The sequence below is a fragment of the Scyliorhinus canicula genome, chromosome 14 (assembly GCF_902713615.1).
Source record: "Scyliorhinus canicula chromosome 14, sScyCan1.1, whole genome shotgun sequence".
In the NCBI taxonomy this organism is placed as follows: domain Eukaryota; kingdom Metazoa; phylum Chordata; class Chondrichthyes; order Carcharhiniformes; family Scyliorhinidae; genus Scyliorhinus; species Scyliorhinus canicula.
The window spans coordinates 88,107,682-88,125,922 of NC_052159.1; the positions used below are offsets into that span (position 1 = coordinate 88,107,682).

The 18,241-nt window shown below is 44.5% G+C and overlaps 1 protein-coding gene across 3 annotated transcripts in view; it reads right to left on the reverse strand.

Moving 5' to 3' along the window:
- LOC119977555 (NADPH oxidase 4) overlaps positions 1–18,241 on the reverse strand; it is a 239,104-nt gene that overhangs the window by 49,009 nt on the left and 171,854 nt on the right. For 2 of the 3 annotated variants that reach the window (XM_038818627.1, XM_038818625.1), the window contains exon 14: positions 7,381–7,500. The exons of the other annotated variant lie outside the window; for it this stretch is intronic. In XM_038818627.1, coding sequence (XP_038674555.1) covers positions 7,381–7,500 — 120 coding nt within the window. The remainder of the gene's footprint in view (positions 1–7,380; positions 7,501–18,241) is intronic. 3 annotated transcript variants of the gene reach the window in all.

Sequence of the window (18,241 nt, forward strand, 5' to 3'; positions counted from 1 at the left end):
CTTCTATTTACAAGCTGCGAATGATAGAGCACGCGGCTCCTGCTGTCGAAGCCTTCCCCTCACTACATCCCTTCCTGTGTGATGTTCTCCTTTCTGCTACTTAAGAACTGCAACCTGTGTCAGGCAATGGTGGATGAGCAGGAAGAAGTGATGAATAAACACTATCATAAGCTTTCACCCACACAGCCTGCAATTCAGAGAAGAATTTAGAGGTGGATGCACATGCTGTGACAGAAGGTACAGGTGGTATGTAGACAGAACAAGGACCAAGGTTAGCAAAGGTGCCAGATTGCCCAAAGGCAAGGCCGCACAAGGTTTTGCTGCAAAGGACTCAGATAACCACGTCGATGGGGTGGAGAAGGTAGTGGCTGATGGGTATGCGCACTGAAATGCTTGGTGTACTGGCAGGTTTGCCAGAAAGCCTGTCAAGTCAATGTCAAGAGAATGCAGGAACCTATCACCTTCTTGGTACAGAATCTGGAGCCCATCCTCTCCAGAGTTTTGGCCAACTCCATGAGGACGCTTACAGATCCAACATTAATCCAGGGTCTGATGGCCTTCGGCTCAGCTTCCATTAGTGCACAAGCAGAGGCCATCTACCATCTGGGTGTGGCACTGGAAGCTCAGACTGAAGCTGTACGAGCTCAGACTGCTGCCATCGTTGCTGCAGATACCAAACTGCAAAAGATCTTGCAAGCTGTCAGAGTAGTCCAGTAATCTGTCTTGTAACACATTGCTGGGATTTCTGAAACACCAACCCAGGACTGGCAATGACACAGTGGAGCACGAACCCACTGTCCCTTTCAATTTGGCAACCTTGATCCTCCAATCAGTGGCATTTCACCAGTGCCCTTGCTATTGCCTCTCAGTCAGCATTGATGGCCTACTCACATGCCAAGATAGTATCATTCAAAGTTGTGCCTTCTAGGCCCAGAGCTGCTTGAGATCACACTCAAAGGCCATCTGCAGTCTCCCTCGTCGCAAGTCAACAACTTTCTGACAGCCATGCTGTAGCCATTGGGGTAGTTCTGGGCAGAAGCATGTAGACTGGCAAAGACACATGAGGACAGGTACTAAGGGAATGCACAACAGTGATTAGTTCAAATTTGGCAGGGTTTGGTTTACAAATTTAATTTGAAATGTTTATGTTGTGGTAGCTTTTATTATTGAGACCAAGAGGCCACATGATGGTCAATGATAGGGGGAAGGTAATATACGGAACAGCTGGTGAATAGGCAATTGGGTTGTATTCACTGGTATCACAATCCGATAGTGACAGCTGGACAGTCCAGGCACAGGATGTTTTGGTTTCTTCCTCCTTTCCTCCTGTTAGTTTTCATGTACCTGGTGGCAAGGGCAGTGCCTTCATGATGCTGAGGTTTCCAGCATTCAGCAGAGTCTTGGCATGTACAATACTGAATGCTGTAGGTCTCTTTTAGCACAGTCATGGCAGCAGAAGCAATGCTTCGGTACTCCAATGGTCTACTTGAGCAAATTGAATGTGGCAAAGTGATTTGCATTTCTGCATGCTGCCCATGTGTGCAGTGGCGGTGAGCGCAATTTTGCTTCCCCTTGGCAGGGCTGTGTGCATCCAGATGATGACCGCCATTGAGAATATTGGTCTGGAAGAAGATCTTGGCCATGTGGTGCACTTTAGAATTCATTTTGACGATTTGTCAGGCACCCTTGGGACAATGGTGGAGACCCATGGCAGAATGGTAAGAGAGACATTACATTAGGAAGAGCTCTTTCCCTGATAATTGTGACGTTTACGATGTTGCAATCCTGCTTCATGGCATGTCTTTTATCCAAATAGGTTCGGAGGGTAGAGGCCGGCAAGGTGTGTCCATGAGTCCGATTCCTGGCTGGAAGTGGTAGGTGAGTTCCCAATTTAGTTTGAAGATTGGCTGCCATGCTCTAGTAATTTGGAGGCTCAGTGCATCAGGTTTGACAAAACACAGAGTATCCGATCTTTGAGGCCTGGGATTGGTTTGGTCCCCTGACCTCTTTCCCTATATTATGCTATCCTAGATGTTCATCATGAGGGGATGGGTGTGGCCGAGCTGGTCGAGTCATGCCCCAGCCAAGGCCTAGTCTGTGGGTTGTTTGGGCGCCAGTGCGGTGGCAGGGTGGGCATGAAGGTGCTTCATCCATTGGAATCCTTGAGAGATCCTGAGGTGTGTTCGTTGATCCTGTCTTGGCCTTCTCGAGCAACACAGATAATGGGGTGAATTCTCCACCTCCCCAGCAGCTTCTCGGTGGAGCACCATTGCTGGCAGTGGGATTCTCCATTCTCTTCCCTGGTCAATGGGATTTCCCATGCCACCAGGAAACTCACGGGCGGGGGTGCGTTGCTGGCGGAACAGAGAATCTGGCTGGCGGAGAATTCACTCCAGTGTCATTATCCTGCAATCCTACTGTAATCCTGGGCATTACTCACTTGTGATTATTGTCTTTTCTCCTGATAGGGCATGCGAGATATGAGCACGGGGGTACGTGTTGCCTATTATCTGTTGTTGGAAAAATTGTATTGCGGCGAGTATGTGAAATGTGGTCTGTGCACAGTTTAACTCCACGTTATAATCCCTTGTGATTATGGGAGGTTGTGCTTTTTTGGCACCCACTATCTCGTTTATAATGAAGATGAGTGGAGCCAGTGCGGGGTGATGGGTGAGTGGATGATAAGGTTACTTAAGTCCTCACTGATAGGATAGTCCTACAGTTAGAGCAAACCACATCAAATTTTTATTTTGTTTTTGTTGTTTTGAATTGAAGAGTTTGTGCCTTTCTCCTTCGATGGCTTGGATGGTTATGTGTCCTGGGGAGGACTGAGTTCCTTCTGACTCTTCCTTGAGGTTGGAGATTTTTCCTCTGGGTCATTTGTTTAGAGCTATTGGAATGAGAGGATACAAGTGGTGGTGCACATTGAGGAGGATTTGGTTAATCCTTGGCTGGCCTGTTGAGGAAAGCGATTGTTCTTCGTACCCTTCCTATGATGGCGGACAGTGCTGGGTGATGGTTGATATCTTTTCATCAGTTTGAGGGTTCTTTCCTGAGCATTTTGTTTCCCTTCCTCTCTTCATCCGGGTGAGCAGAGTGCCGCTACTAATCATGGTTTGATGGTTCAGGGGTGGTTCCCCCAGTTGCACCGGGGAGGAGGGAATCACCTCCTTTCCAACCAGGGCACCCAATTGTTGAGTGCCTTGACGATTCAACTATTCTTCAGTGATGGAGTCTCCCTGGCTGCTTTTTTAATCATGGCTTTTTTACCAGTATAAATCAGTGTGGTGCACTGCAAGTTGGAGAAGTGCAGGTCTGGCTGGGGTCTGGACGTTGGAATGTACTGGGGGTCCTGGAGTATTGATTCCTGCAAGTTGGGAGCTGCTGCAACTGGATTCCTGTTGCCTCCCGAAGCTTGGGATGTCCATTCTTGAAGGAGCTGAGTCCTGTAATTTGGTTGACATCCGGTTGCACCCCCCCCCCCCCCCCCCCCCCCCCCCCCCCCCCGAGGGGTGCCAAGCTTTCTTGGTTGAATGAGCAGCTTGCTTGCTTCCTCATAAATGGGCGATTGGTGACTGCCAGGGAAATATGAAACTAGGGGTGGCCCTTATCCTTTGTTATCCCGTTGTTTACTTTTGGGAGCTCTGGCTTCTTTTTCCTATTTATTTTTCTTGGGAGGTCCTGAAAGCTTAACCATAATCTGAACATGTTGTTGCCGGTCCTCTCTGTCCAAATGTATGGAATGATGGTTTTTTTTACTGGGCCTGAGACTGGGGTTAAGTACGTTGTGTGGTATCTATGTAACTCCCCTTCAGAACTGAGGTTTTCATGTATTTTCTTTGTTTTCTTTGCAGGATTGGTATAAAGAATCCGTGATTGGTTCCTGCATGGGTACAGATGGGTTTGGCATCAGAGAAGAGGAGGCTGTGCTGTGTTATTGGTGCCTTTGGTGCTGCGAGAGTTGAGAAAATATATATTGGTGTGCGCCCGAACATGGCACAGAAAATCTATCCTGAAGTCTTGGGTAATTGTGAGCAAACATGTCGTGGGGAGTGTACACCATGGTTTTGTTCTGTTTCTCCCTTAGTCTCTGGTGGGACGTACAGAAACATCTCGCTACGTCTAATGATTGTATCAAGCCAGTATGCTGTTCCGCTGTTCCCCCCTGTATTCATGTATGGTGAGCCATTTATTTTTCTTGCTTGCTGTGGTGTTTTTATTTTGTAATTTTGTTCCATTGTTTGCGAAAATGTAAAATCCTAATAAATATACTTTAAAAATAAAATGGCATCCAGCATAGTGAGCACCGGCCGTGTGCAACGTGAATGGCATTGTGAAGACAACATGGCAGACTTTGCACCAAAATCGGGTGCTAGGAGCCGAAGTTCAAGGCCTTGAGATATTATGGTTTTATACAGTCTTATTTTTACCCCTTGGTTTTTATATTTATATCTTTTGTGATAAATCGCAAGAAGTAGAATCACCTTTCTGTCCCACATTCCAACACTCAGTAGTCATCAATTATAGCCACTGTATAATCCACCATTTGTTTCTCATGGTATAATATAGAATTCTCACAGGACTTAACCTGGATATTTTTAATTGAAACAGATGTTTCTCTCAGACAGGAATATTACTCTTTCACCCTTTACACAAATGGGAAAGTTCCAGATCCATTTTTCAAATAATTATATTTCTTTCAGCAACTAATATTTTAATACTCAATTTACCTATCCATTACAAAAAAGGTAATACTTTTAATTCATATCAAAGTAACTCAGGCACCTCAAGTAATGGATAAATGTTTGCAAGGAAGTCATTTTCTTTTAAATAAAGTATTGCTCTCTAATTGATTCACTCATTTTCTCCTCTCCGGTTTAACGGTCACATAGCAACTTAGGGTCAAAAGACTGAAAAGACCTGCTCCTTGACGCCCATTTTAAACAGCTTGTTTTTAGCATGTGTGCAGCAGCTATCTGTTCATGATGCTGCCTTTACTATAACCTGACAGTGACCAAACAAAGTGGCATATGAAACTTGCACTCTATTTAATTGTTGCTTATTTAATGATCCAACGCTCAAGCAAGCAATTTTAATTTATTTTTTATTTTTGGATGCAGTATATCAGTAAGTGCAGAATCGTACAGCACAAAAGGAAGCCATTCTGTCCATCCTGTCTGTGCCAACCCTTTGAAAGAGCTATTCAACTAATCCCCCTCCATTGCTCTTTTCTCATGGTCCGATATATATTTCCTTTCCCAGGAGATATCAGTTCTCTTTTGAAAGTTACAACGGAATCTATTTCCACTACCATTTCAGGAAATAAGTTATCCATCATGACAATTCACTGCAGAAAGAAATCCTCACCTCACTTGCTCCCTTGACTATTTTGGAAGTTATCTTATATCTGTATCCTTTGGGTACTGACATTCTTTCCAGTGGAACTTGGAAGACCGAACAGTCTATATTGTCAGTGGAACATTTGCTTTAATCATATAATCCCTACAGTGCAGAAGGAGGCTGTTTGGCCCATCGAGTCTGCACCGACCCTTCAAATGAGCACTCTACCCATATCTATTCCCCCGTCCACCCCGCCCTATCCTTGGAACCCTATAAACTAACCTACACATCCCTGGACACCAAGGGGCGATTTTAGCATGGCCAAACCCACAAACCCGCACATTTGTGAACTGTGGGAGGAAACTGGAGCACCCAGAGGAAACCCACGCAGACCCGGAGAGAACGTACAAACTCCATACAGACAGTGACCCAAGGCCGGGATTGAACCTGGGTCCCTAGCGCTGTGAGGCAGCAGTGCTAACCACCATGCCACCATGCTGCCCCAATGAGTTTAGTTTGAGGGGGAACTTTTTTAAACTCTTCTTTTGGGAGTGTCTCAATGCAGAATGGAATACTTCCACTCAGCTTCAATATTAAACAGTGCTGGGTCAGGTACTGACCTGCCTGGAGGGAAGCTGAATTACTCTTATCTCAACAATAGCCGTAGCTTAATGTCTAGAAAAACACTTGCCAGCATAGTTCCATTTTCTGTTCCAGCCACTGTTTTGAGTAAGGTAATTGCTTTCATGTTAATTATTGTAAAATAGAGTTACACTCACTATTAACTGGATTTAGTCCCTCAGAACTGTTATTTACATATGTTCCCCTAAATCTAACAGAGAAGATTCTTCCATTCCAATAATTTGGCATGAAGTTCTGCAACGGTCTGTTCATGGAAGGAGATTTTAACATTAATTGAGCAATTTTGCCTTTAGACTTACGCATTGCCAGATTTGAGTATAAAGGGTCACACACTTACTTACAATAAAGGAGGCAAATAAAGGAGGAAATACATATAGGACCATGGGAAAAGAGCAATGGAGGGGGATTAGTTGAATAGTTCTTTCAAAGGATGTGAATTATGTCACCATCCCAAACATCCCAAGAACCACATAGAAACAATTTTGCCCTCACACCCGCCCAGACCAAAGGAAGCAAATTTAATTAGATTCAAAGTTTTGGGCTAGCAATTCAATGTCAATCCATTTTCTTTTGCACTTTGTTAGATTGTGTATTTGTTGCAGCAAAATTTATCTGCATCAGTAGGATTGTCACCACACATTCTTGAATAGAAAAGTCCAATCTTCAGCGCCAGGTTTCAACAATAACCCACTGAAATACATGTTATCAATTCCTGTTTATAGTCTAACAGTGGGGGTTGGTTAGCTCAGTTGGCTTGTCGACTTGTTCGTGATGTCACGTCAACGGCATGGGTTCAATTCCCATGCCGGCTGAGGTTAGTCATGAAGGCCTTGCCTCCTCAACCTTGCCCCCTTGTCTGAGGTTTGGTGACTCTCAGGTTAAATCACCACTAGTCAGCTCTCCCCCTCAAAAGAAGAAAGCAGCCTATGGTCCTCGGCGACTATGGTGACTTTTCACAGTATAGCATTGCAACAACTGAAACAGAAACTAGTATTGCATGTTCCTGGCATTTAATATCGGTATTTGGAGAATGGACTGGCAACTAAGCAAGCTTTTTGGTGGCAGTTTTTCGATTGTAACACAAAAATTGTGTAAATTGAAAATTTTCACAAATGCAACTGATTTGGGTGGAAATCTCATCCAGCAAGAGCTGTCACAATAAAGCATAAATAGGGAAAGCTCTGACCTCTACATCCTTATAGCTATGATGAAGAAAGATAATTGTAAATTTAATAAAGGGAATACGTGAATTAAGCTGGATAGGAATGTTTTCTCTCAAGATTAATTTGGGTTCAATATTATTTCCATTTCCTCACTTGAGCTAGAACTAAGAAATTCTTCCTTACATGAATACAAATTAACCATATGAACAAACTGTCAGAAAGAAAATGCACGTACAATAGTGTGTTTAGTACTGAAGCAAAAGGGGTCACTCCAATACCACCGGCCACACAAAGGCTAACCTCATAGTTGAAGACTTCCTCTGACGGACTCCCAAATGGACCATCAATATATAACCTGTTAAAAGAAAATCACATCAATTTTTCTCCATAGTCAACAGCCATCAAGAGGTGTTTTAATTCAAGTAAAGCGCATGAGGATGAGAATACCTGAATTCAATAACTTTTTCCTCATGATTTTATTTTGTTAAAAATACGTGAGTACATATTTTTAACAAAATAGACTATATATTAGCTTCAAAAACCTTGAGATGAGGATCATTACAATTCATCGTCCTTCCCAATAATTTTTCTTCATACTGAAAAAGTAAAAATATCTTCCATTGTCAAGTCTGAATTACTGTGAGCTTAAACCTCACTTTTGTTTTGGGTTTGAGGTTGTGTGCCCCAAGGTGAACAATTAGCCCTTTTGCCACTGCAGTAGATCTGGGAAATAATATAACACAGCTGCCATTCCTTTGGTAGAAAATACCATGCTGACAAGCTTGTTTGTTCTGAAATGAGCTGGTGCACCTATTATGCTTTGCAAGTTGTTACTTCAACTTCGGGCTTGATCTGAAGCCTTTCGTTGAAAAATTGGGTTCACCCTATTTTTCAGGCACAGAAGAATATGGCACTGGTAATTATGCTTTAAAAAGAGAAAAAGAAAAAAAAAAGAGGGCAAGATTTCATGGATACTTCAGGGGCCTGATCTTCTGGCTGGAGACCCAGTTTGCCTTCTCTAGGAAGGCGCACCCATACTATTTGCGTTCTTCTCAGGCACTTGGGTAGTAGCCAGGTAACATTAAGGACCCCTGGGCGTGGAAATCTCACCCAGCAAGAGCTGTCAGCCAGCAGTTCTTTTGATCAGCAGCTTCACCAAGGAGGTGGTGGCTGATGCCAGAATGAAAACCACTTAGCTACAGTAGGCAGCACGGTAGCACAGTGGTTAGCACAGTTGCTTCGCAGCTCCAGGATCCCAGGTTCGATTCCCGGCTTGGGTCACTGTCTGTGCAGAGTCTGCACGTTCCCCCCGTGTCTGCGTGGGGTTCCTCCGGGTGCTCCGGTTCCTCCCACAGTCCAAAGATGTGCAGGTTAGGCGAAGTGACCACGTTAAATTGCCCTTAGTGTCAAAAAGGTTAGGTGGGTTTCCTGGGATAGGATGGAGGTTTGGGGTGCTTTTTCCAACGGTCGGTGCAGACTTGATTGGCCGAATAGCCTCCTTCTGCACTGTAAATTCTATATCTATGTCCATTGAGGAGCAACCCAGGCCAGAGGGATAATTAGGGTAGCACGGTAGCAGAGTGATTAGCACTGCTACTTCACAGCGACAGGGTCCCAGGTCCGAATACCGGCTTGGATCTGTGCGGAGTCTGCTCGTTTTCCCTGTGTCTGCATGGGATTCCTCCGGGTGCTCTGGTTTCCTCCCACAAGTCCTGAAAGACGTGCTGTTAGGTAATTTGGACATTCTGAATTCTGAATTCTCCCTCTGTGTACCCGAACAGGTGCGGAGTGTGGCGACGAGGGACTTTTCAAAGTAACTTCATTGCAGTGTTAATGTAAGCCTACTTGTGACAATAAAAATTATTACTCTTACTATGGGAGTGGTTTCTTGGGTTGGGGGTCATGGTGAAGGGTGTGTAGAGGGTTCAACATTAAGGACTGGGGTGTAGTTCTCAGCGGGTCCCCCTTCCCAATGCTGGGGGCCTTGATCCCGGTACTGAGTGACTTTGAACACGGAACTCCCCGCCCTCTCATCTAGGACACCACAAGCATCCCATACACGTTAGTTGCCATGCTCGCTCTATTATAATCCCAGACCAGACCCCAACAGTGGCTAGGACACTGGACTAAAATCCCAATATTTTAGTTTATTTGAAAGACTGTGCGGAAATAATGAATTGCTCCAGGAGCGAATGCATGAAAAAATGTCATTATAACTACAATATTAAACTTTTATCTTCACACCCAAAAAGAACCGCTTACAATTTATGCCTTAAACACGACTACTCAATTTCCCATTAAACAACATGAAAAGAAACATACAGCTCTCAATCCAATTTACAAATCAGCAGTGCATAGAATTCTACGGTACAGACAGATTCTAGCTCTGGTTAGAACCCCTTTAGATTCTGACTGAATGTCTTCAAATAGTTACTTCAACTAGGTTGTTTCAGCCCCTTCCTTGTCCTCAGATAAGAATGCTCTGCTTTAAAATATTATTACTCTTTTTTTTAAACTATCCTACTTGGAAAGAATTGTGGACTCGGAGTCAAGTCAGATCAGAATTCAGCTCCTCTCTCTCTCTCAAAGCATCTCCAAATTCCTACCTCTCTGAGCTCCATACAGCAATGATCTCATCTCCCCAAGTTGGAAAACAAATGGGTTGGATTCTCTGCAGCCCTGTGCCGAAATCACGTTTGGCGCGGGGGTGGAGAATCCAATTTCACGCCGAAATCGGGCCAGGCGCCGGTCCAGCGATTCTCCGAGACCCGAGAATCGGCGTGCTCGCAGAGTACTCTGCACGGCTGGGGGCCATTGCCAAAGACCCGCTCAGCGGTCCTCCGCTCCCTACCGGCTGAGTTCCTGACTGCATGGTTCTAACCACCTATCGCTGTTCGGGAAGCTCGCGTGGCGGCTGCGGACTCAGTCCGCGGCTGTCCTGGTTTGGGGGGGGGCGATCGGACACCGAGGGGGGGGGCCTTTATGGGCGGCCGGGGGACAGATCGGGGTGGTCGGATCTTCAGGCGCATGACCAGTTGGGGGGCATTTTTGATCTGTCGCCATGGTCCGAGTCCGCCATGACACTCGGTGCAGCCGCTGGAGGCTGCCGCTGTGCCCATGCGTGGACTCAAGACCGGAAGTGCAGGGTCCCGTATCCGTAGCTAAAGCTGCGTGAATCACTCTGGGTCCCTGCCAACCCCCTGCAGGTGAGTAAATCGACCGATCTTTTTAGAGGAATCTCCAGACTGAAACGCCAGCATTTTACGCCGTCGTGGGGACATAGTCCCATTTTGGGAGAATCCAGTGTCATGTGAGAGTACCTTTAAGAAATGAGTGTTTATAAATGGGTGTGTATATAAATATCTGTAGTGAGAGTACCTTTCAGAAATGGGTGTTTATAAATGGGTGTGTATATAAATATCTGTAGTGAGAGTACCTTTCAGAAATGGGTGTTTATAAATGGGTGTGTATATAAATATCTGTAGTGAGAGTACCTTTCAGAAATGGGTGTTTATTACTGCGGTGATGTCAGAGAGTGGGTGGAGCTGTGCTGTCTGTCAGCTTTTTGCTTTCGCTTTAGGCTTTTTGCTGTAGGATGGGTTTGGTTTCATTAAGTTTTGGAGAAGCTTCAATCACAGCAGGATGTGCGTGAATCTCTGCAAGCTTGTGATGTCCATTTGCTGATTTCAACGTGGTAACTGTTCTCAGTAGTGAAGTTAAACCTGATATCTTTCTGTTAAAAGGTGTTTTTTAAGTCTTATGGATATTAAAAGGAAAGTAAGAATTACTTAATGTTGTATTCTTTGGGGGTTGTATTTGAATTGATGGTTGCTAAGATGTTCACTGTATGTTTTAAAAAGGTTAACATGAGTTCATAGAACAAACATTGTTTTGCTTTAAAAAATACTTTTCCATTTCTGCTGTACCACACCTGTAGAGTGGGCCGTGTGCTCTCCAAACCGCAATCTATTAAAAGTTGTGAGTCAGGTGAATTCCATGATACAAAGAACAAAGAAAAGTACAGCACAGGAACAGGCCCTTCGGCCCTCCAAGCCCATGCCGACCATGCTGCCCGACTAAACTACAATCGTCTACACTTCCTGGGTCCGTATCCCTCTATTCCCATCCTATTTATCAAGATGCCCCTTAAATGTCACTATCGTCCCTACTTCCACCACCTCCTCTGGCAGTGAATTCCAGGCACCCACTACACTCTGTGTAAAAAAACTTGCCTCGTACATCTACTCTAAACCTTGCCCCTCGCATCTTAAACCTATGCCCCCTAGTAATTCACCCCTCTATTCCGGAAAAAGCCTCTGACTATCCACTCTGTCTATGCCCCTCATAATTTTGCAAACCTCTATCAGGTCGCCCCTCAACCTCCGTTGTTCCAGTGAGAACAAACCGAGTTTATTCAACCGCTCCTCACAGCTAATGCTCTCCATACCAGGCAACATCCTGGTAAATCTCTGCACCTTCTCTTAATCCTCCACATCCTTCTGGTAGTGTGGCGACCAGAATTGAACACTATACTCCAAGTGTGGCCTAACTAAGGTTCTATACAGCTGCAACATGACTTGCCAATTCTTATACTCAATGCTCCGGCCAATGGAGGCAAGCATGCCGTATGCCTTCTTGAAAGACACTTTGGGGTTCTCTAAACCCTGGCCCATAACACCAGAGAATGATCTCTGCAGGCGTAAAAAGCACATTAACTCCCAGGAACTTCCCCAGTCAAACCACAGTCCATTATCCGAGACTGAAAAAGACATCCTTCATCAATTTCACCTTTTTTCCTAGGAGCAAAACAAAATCCTTTTTAAAACACACTATATCCCCAGGTTTCTAACCCTTAAATTGTCCAATGCTTAAAATCCAATATTCTTAAAATCTTCCGGTCGTCATTTCCCTAACCCCACCCCAGCCCATAGTGACGGACCTGCCTGCTGCAGAGCAAATATGAACAGTGGTGGGATGAGTCACTGTGGAGCATTTGCGAAGCTGAGAGCTACATAGATAATATGTTCAGTGAGGTGATTTAACTCCAGGCTAGGAGTATGCAGGCAGCAAGGGAATGGGTGACCACCAATCAGCCCAAGAGGACCAGGCAGGTAGTGCAGGAGTTCCCAGATGTCCCACTTGTGAACCGGTTCTCTGTTTTGGATGCTGGTGAGGTCATTGTTTCCTTGGAGTAATGCAGTCAGAGCTAGTTTTGTGGCTCCATGGGTGGCTCAGCTGTACAGGAGGGGAGGAAAGCGAGGGGAAGAGCAGTACTGATAGGGAATTCATTCGTTAGAGGAACAGATAGGTCTTTGTGTGGCACAGATGTGACTCCAGGATGGAATGTTGCCTCCCAGGTTCCAGGATCAAGGATGTCACCGACATTCTTCTGGGGGAAGGGCAACAGCCAAAAGCCATGGTCCATATTGGTACCAGGTTGGAACGGTGTTGAGATTCTGGAATCAGAATTCAAGGAGCTAGCGAGGAGCTTGAAAAGCATGACCTCTAAACCAGTAATCGCAGGATTCCTTCCACAGTCTACTGAGCACAGAAAGAGTGATTTAACGCGTGGCTGCAGAGCTGGTGTGTGTGTGTGTGTGTGTGTGTGTTGCGGGGGGGGGGGGGGGGGGGGGGGGGCATCATATTTCTGAGGTATTGGGACCTGTTCTGGGGCAGATGGGATCTGTACAAGATGGATGAGCTGTGTCTTGGCAGGACCAAGACTAACATCCTCGCCGGGAGATTCGCTAGTGCAGTTGGAGTAGGGGGGTTTAATCTGGATTGGCAGGGCGATAGGTACCTATGAGGGAGCTCAGAGGCTAGCAAAACTAGGAAAAGGAAGTAGAAAGGAAAAATAGAGGACATATGAAGCACAGGCAAGCATCAAATCGGATCAGAATAGAGAATAAAAGTTTTTAAAAAGCTGAATTAAAGGCACTCTATCTGAATACATGAAGCATTCTCAAAAATGTTGATGGATTTAAATGCACAAATTGAGGTAAATGGGTAGAGTTTAATTATCGTTATGGAGACGTGGCTGGAAGGTGACCAAGATTGGGAACTAAATATCCAAGGATAGTCAGCATTTAGAAGGGATAATGTAAAGGAAAAGGACGTTGGGAAGCATTCTTAATAAGTAGTAAATTGGTGAGAGAATCTTAGATCGAAGGATCGCGATGTTGGGCAGAATTTTCCATGCTCAGCGCAGAGTGCTGCCTGAGGCAAAGAAAACTGCTTTTCTCTCCAGATGATCCAACAATCTGTGCTGAAGAAATCTGTAGGTGTGGCTCACACTGTCATGCTGGTGAGGGGGGGCTGGATAAAAACACCAGTCCCAAGATCAAGACGCTCAGAACACAGGAATCCCCCCCCCCCCCCCCCCCATAGGAGATTGCCCCCCCCCCAAGGGATTCCTCCACTTGCACAAGGGGAACTCACCTAACTGATGACGGGGAACCCACCCCACAATGGAGCTCCCCAGAGAGCTGCCATCGACACTTGCCCCTGGCACTGCCCACTGCATTGAGGTAGATGATCAGCCATGGTCAAATTGACTGGTGATGCAGGTTCAATGGGCCAAATGGCCTACCCCATTCCTATCTTTCCAAGTAGTGGTGTGGAGCATTAGGGTTTTAAGAAAGTATGTTGCATGATACAGTAGTAGCCTCCACTGGTTAGGACCTAGAAGGAACATAACAAAAATTAAGTGACTATACTGACAAATGTATTTCCAATAAGAGGATTGCAGAAACAGGTATTAAGTAACATATGTGCTTGAGTTGATGCCCGTTTTCGGTGGCCATGAGGAACATCTGAATATCACTTCCGATAGTATGGTGCCAGATACATTTCCAACATCCTTCGGGCATGAGACACAGCACCTGGAAACTGATACTTTTTGTCCCAACTCAGCGTAAAAGGCACCAATTCCTTCCCCTTTGTATTTTCCATGTCTCACATTTTTTTTTACCTTTTCCATGGATAGTTTTTAAATTGCTTCAGTTCAGTGGTGTCAAACATCAAATGGGCAAAACGCAGGCCAATTTCCTTCCAAAATGTCTGAATAATTTATTGCTGAAGATACCTCATCACCAAGTACTAAGAAATTGAGTGTGAAATCAATGCTTTAGTTATTAACTGCTTCATTATTTGTGTGCTGTGTTCTGTGCTGTACTGTTCTAATTATTTCTTTAATTCTTCTCAGCATTGCTTGACTGAGATAATCTGTTGTGTCAGCTTTTCGTGTTTGCCTGGTCATCTTTCCCCAGCCATTCCTATTTTCCCAATTCTATTAATATGCGTGATGCATGGTGATTTCCATTTAATTTTCCATTTCTGAGAAAGAGTGCAACTCAAAATGTTTTCATGTCCACCTTTCCACAGATGGCATACAACTTACTGTGCTTTTACATTTTCCTGTTCTTGTTCCACAATCCCAGTATTTTCAGCATTTTGCATTGAATACAAGAGAATGCAAGAGGGGGGATGTTCTGTTGAGACTGTATAGGCTCTGGTGAGACCCCAATTGGAATATTGTGAGCAGTTTTGGGCCCCGTATCTAACAAAGTATGTGAGGATCCAGAGGACGATCACAAGATTGGTGCTCGATATGAAGGACTTATCAAATGAGGTGTGGTTGCGGACTCTGGGTCTGTACTCAATGGAGTTCAGAAGGATGAAGAGGATTTCTCATGGAAACTTATAGAATACTGAGAGGCCTAAATAAAGTGAATGTGGAGAGGATGCTTCCACTAGAGGAAGAAACTAAAACACGAGGGCCCAATCTCAGACTGAAGGGACGATTCTTTAAAACAGAGATGAGGAGGAATTTCTTCAGTCAGAGGGTAGTAAAACTGTGGAACTCTTTGCCCCAGAAGGTTGTGAAGGCCAAGTCACTGAGTGTCTTTAAGACAAAGATAGATAGGTTCTTGATTAATAAGGGGAGAAGGCAGGAAAATGGGGATGAGAAAATATCAGCCATGATTGAAAGGTGGAGTAGACCTGAAGAGCCGAATAGCCTAATTAGACATAGACATAGAATTTACAGTCCAGAAGGAGGCCATTAGGCCCATCGAGTCTGCACGGCTCTTTGAAAGAGCACCCCACCCAAGGCCACATCTCCACCCTATCCCCATAACCCAGTAACCCCACCCAACACTAAGAGTAATTTTGAACATTAAGGGCAATTTTACATGGCCAATCCACCTAACCTGCACATCTTTGGACTGTGGGAGGAAACCGGAGCACCCGGAGGAAACCCACGCACACACGGGGAGAAAGTGCAGACTCTGCAGAGACAGTGAACCAAGCCGGGAATCGAACCTGGGACCCTGGAGCTATGAAGCAATTGTGCGAACCACCATGCTACCGTGCTGCTCAAATTCTGCTCCTATGTCTTGTGGTCTAAGATTTAATTAGAATTAGGTCCCAAATGCGGTTCTGCTGCTTATGACTCAGAAACAATTACTTATTTTTAACAATGGAATTAAGAGACCAATTTGAATATATCCTCAATATGCAATGGGCGGGATTCTCCGTACCGACGCACCCATTTACCGGTTCGGTGTGCCCCTGCCGGCAGCGGGAATCTCCGTCCCGGCAGCCAGCCAATGGGGTTTCTCATTGTGGCCATTCCCACGCCTTCAGGAAATCCCCGGGCGTGAGTGCGCTGCCGGCGAAACGGCGCAGCCTGCTGACGGAGAATCCAGCTCTAAATAGATTTACAATGCACATTGAATGTTAATTATCACAGCAGGCTTCCATTTTAAAGAAATAAGAAAGCTGAAATATGGAATATTATTAACTGAAACTAGATCCAAAATGGTCATGTTTCAATTTTCAGGTTAATTAAATGATATGTGATACAGAATATTTACACTCAACAGGAAACTACTTTTTCCAAAGGAATTTCTATGAAGGCTGTCGGAAAAAAACTATACAATACACATACCTTAACCATACTGATGCCAACACAGCAACAACACTGCTATTTTTCAATACAAGGTGCTGCTGCTCTGAAAGAGAGTTCCTGCTAAAGAGGACAGTATTGTGCTGAAAGGTACTCACTTATCAGGGTCTTGCCAGAAGCTCCAGCAACTCTTTCTCCACCGGGTGTTTCCAGTGGTGGCCATGGTGTGAGTGGTCAGACATTTGGTGGTTCCCATTCGAGGTAGAATTTCTTGGTCCTTTCTGACCTAATTTTGGGGGTGTTTGCTGATGTGAGGTGCGTGAGTACTGAGGAAGTGAAGTACTCCATCAGTGCAGCTGGTTTATGGCTTACCAGACGAGGAGGGTAACAAGTAAGAGCCAGCAGCCTGGGCGTGAACTTATTTGAGGTGTGGCACAGGAAAAGATGGCAAAGGGTGCTGGGGCGCCTTTACCCACCCAGATGCGATTTGCGGCTTCCAGATGGGCATTATGAGCCACATCCTTTGCAGATATACATTTTCCCAAGGAACCAACCCTGGTACTGTGTTCCCTTTGAAGATGTCTGGGAGCTGGAATCTACCCAAGATATAGGAATCATGGATACATCTGGGAAACCTTCAGGGTGTGTTTTTTGTGGCCACACACCAGCTGTACATTCAGTGAGCGGAAGACTTCCCTGTTGATTATTTCTGCCTTGATAATGCATCTATGATTTAACCTATTGCATGCGAAAAGCAACAAACACCAAGCAGGCTGTCAAAACACAATTCCATCACGCATATGCTGGGGGTAATCATCTGACACATGAATTCTTACAAGGAGAGGGATCTGCTTTTGGAGACTAAAAAAGTGGTAAAAGAAGAAGAAGCAAACCTCTCCCCGTTCCTGATCCTCAGCTCACCAATAATGTACCTTCTCCTCCTAATGCAATCGAATGGAACAACCACAAATTCAATATTCATTTTGCACTGACTTACAGTGGGGAGGGCTGAGGCAAGTAAATTCATCCCATCAAAGGCAAGGGTCACTGGTAACCATGTGAATTTTACCACAGCATTGGTCTGTTTGAAAATGTATGATTCAATAGGAAAAACATCTATTAGTTTCCCTGCAAAACACCACATCAATGCATTGCTGACCCGATGATACCATGCTAGTCACTTAGTAAAGAATACATTGTCGTTTATGTCAGCATATTCTAGTGAACTGAAATATGTGGTTGTGAATGTCGGGGGGATTATCAGCTTAATTACTGGAGATTGTTTTGACCACACTGTAAACAAAGGTTGGTGTTTCATCAATCTGGTGCTTGGAGAGGGGGTTAGAAGCATATTGGAGCTTTGTTTCTTAACTTGTAAAGTGAATCAAGTTGGTTATTCTGTTGTTTCACGTAGGTGTCTTAATATATTTTATCATTGGAAAAGTAAAATCCTCACAAGAATTTAATCAAAGGACAATCAGCAAGAACTTCTGGTTTGGAAACCACAAAAAATCCTTTAATAACCCTACAAATTCCACCCAGTTGGCAGAAATCAATATGATGGTTAGCTGCAAGTCATTTTTTCCTGCAGTTAATAGAGATCAATTCTCACATATAGAGTTCAAACAACCTGAAACGTTATTGAAATGATTTGACTGGCCAAAACCGCACGATTCGGCTGGAGGTCTTATGGCGAGGCTGTTTAAAACAGTTAATATCATCCTTCACTTCCTACCCTCTCCAGTAGTATGGCAGTGATTCTTTTAAAATCCATTTGTCAAGTCAGAAAACTGTACTTGCTCTTGAAAGAAATTGATGATTTAATAATACCAATTTTGATGGTAGTTCCTCTTTTCTCAGTTCCACATTACTTTGTTGAAATTCATTCAGCCTTATTTAATGATCAATGAGTGCTGCGGTGCTAATTGCTCAGGAAGCTGTGTTTCAGAGCTAAATGATTAGATAGACAGGAAAACCACCACATACTTCCCTCAGTCCACTTAGAACTGAACTGTGAGCATCTCCATTGTGTTCTTGATCACAAGTCATGCAATAGAGAGGGTCCAGCTGTCAACTCAAGTCAAATTACCACAAGTAGAAAGACAGCGGAGGAATGCAGCGTAGGAAATAAAAGCAGTGCTCTCACATGGTTCATTGCGCATTATTAATAATTAGGCTGACAGTTTTA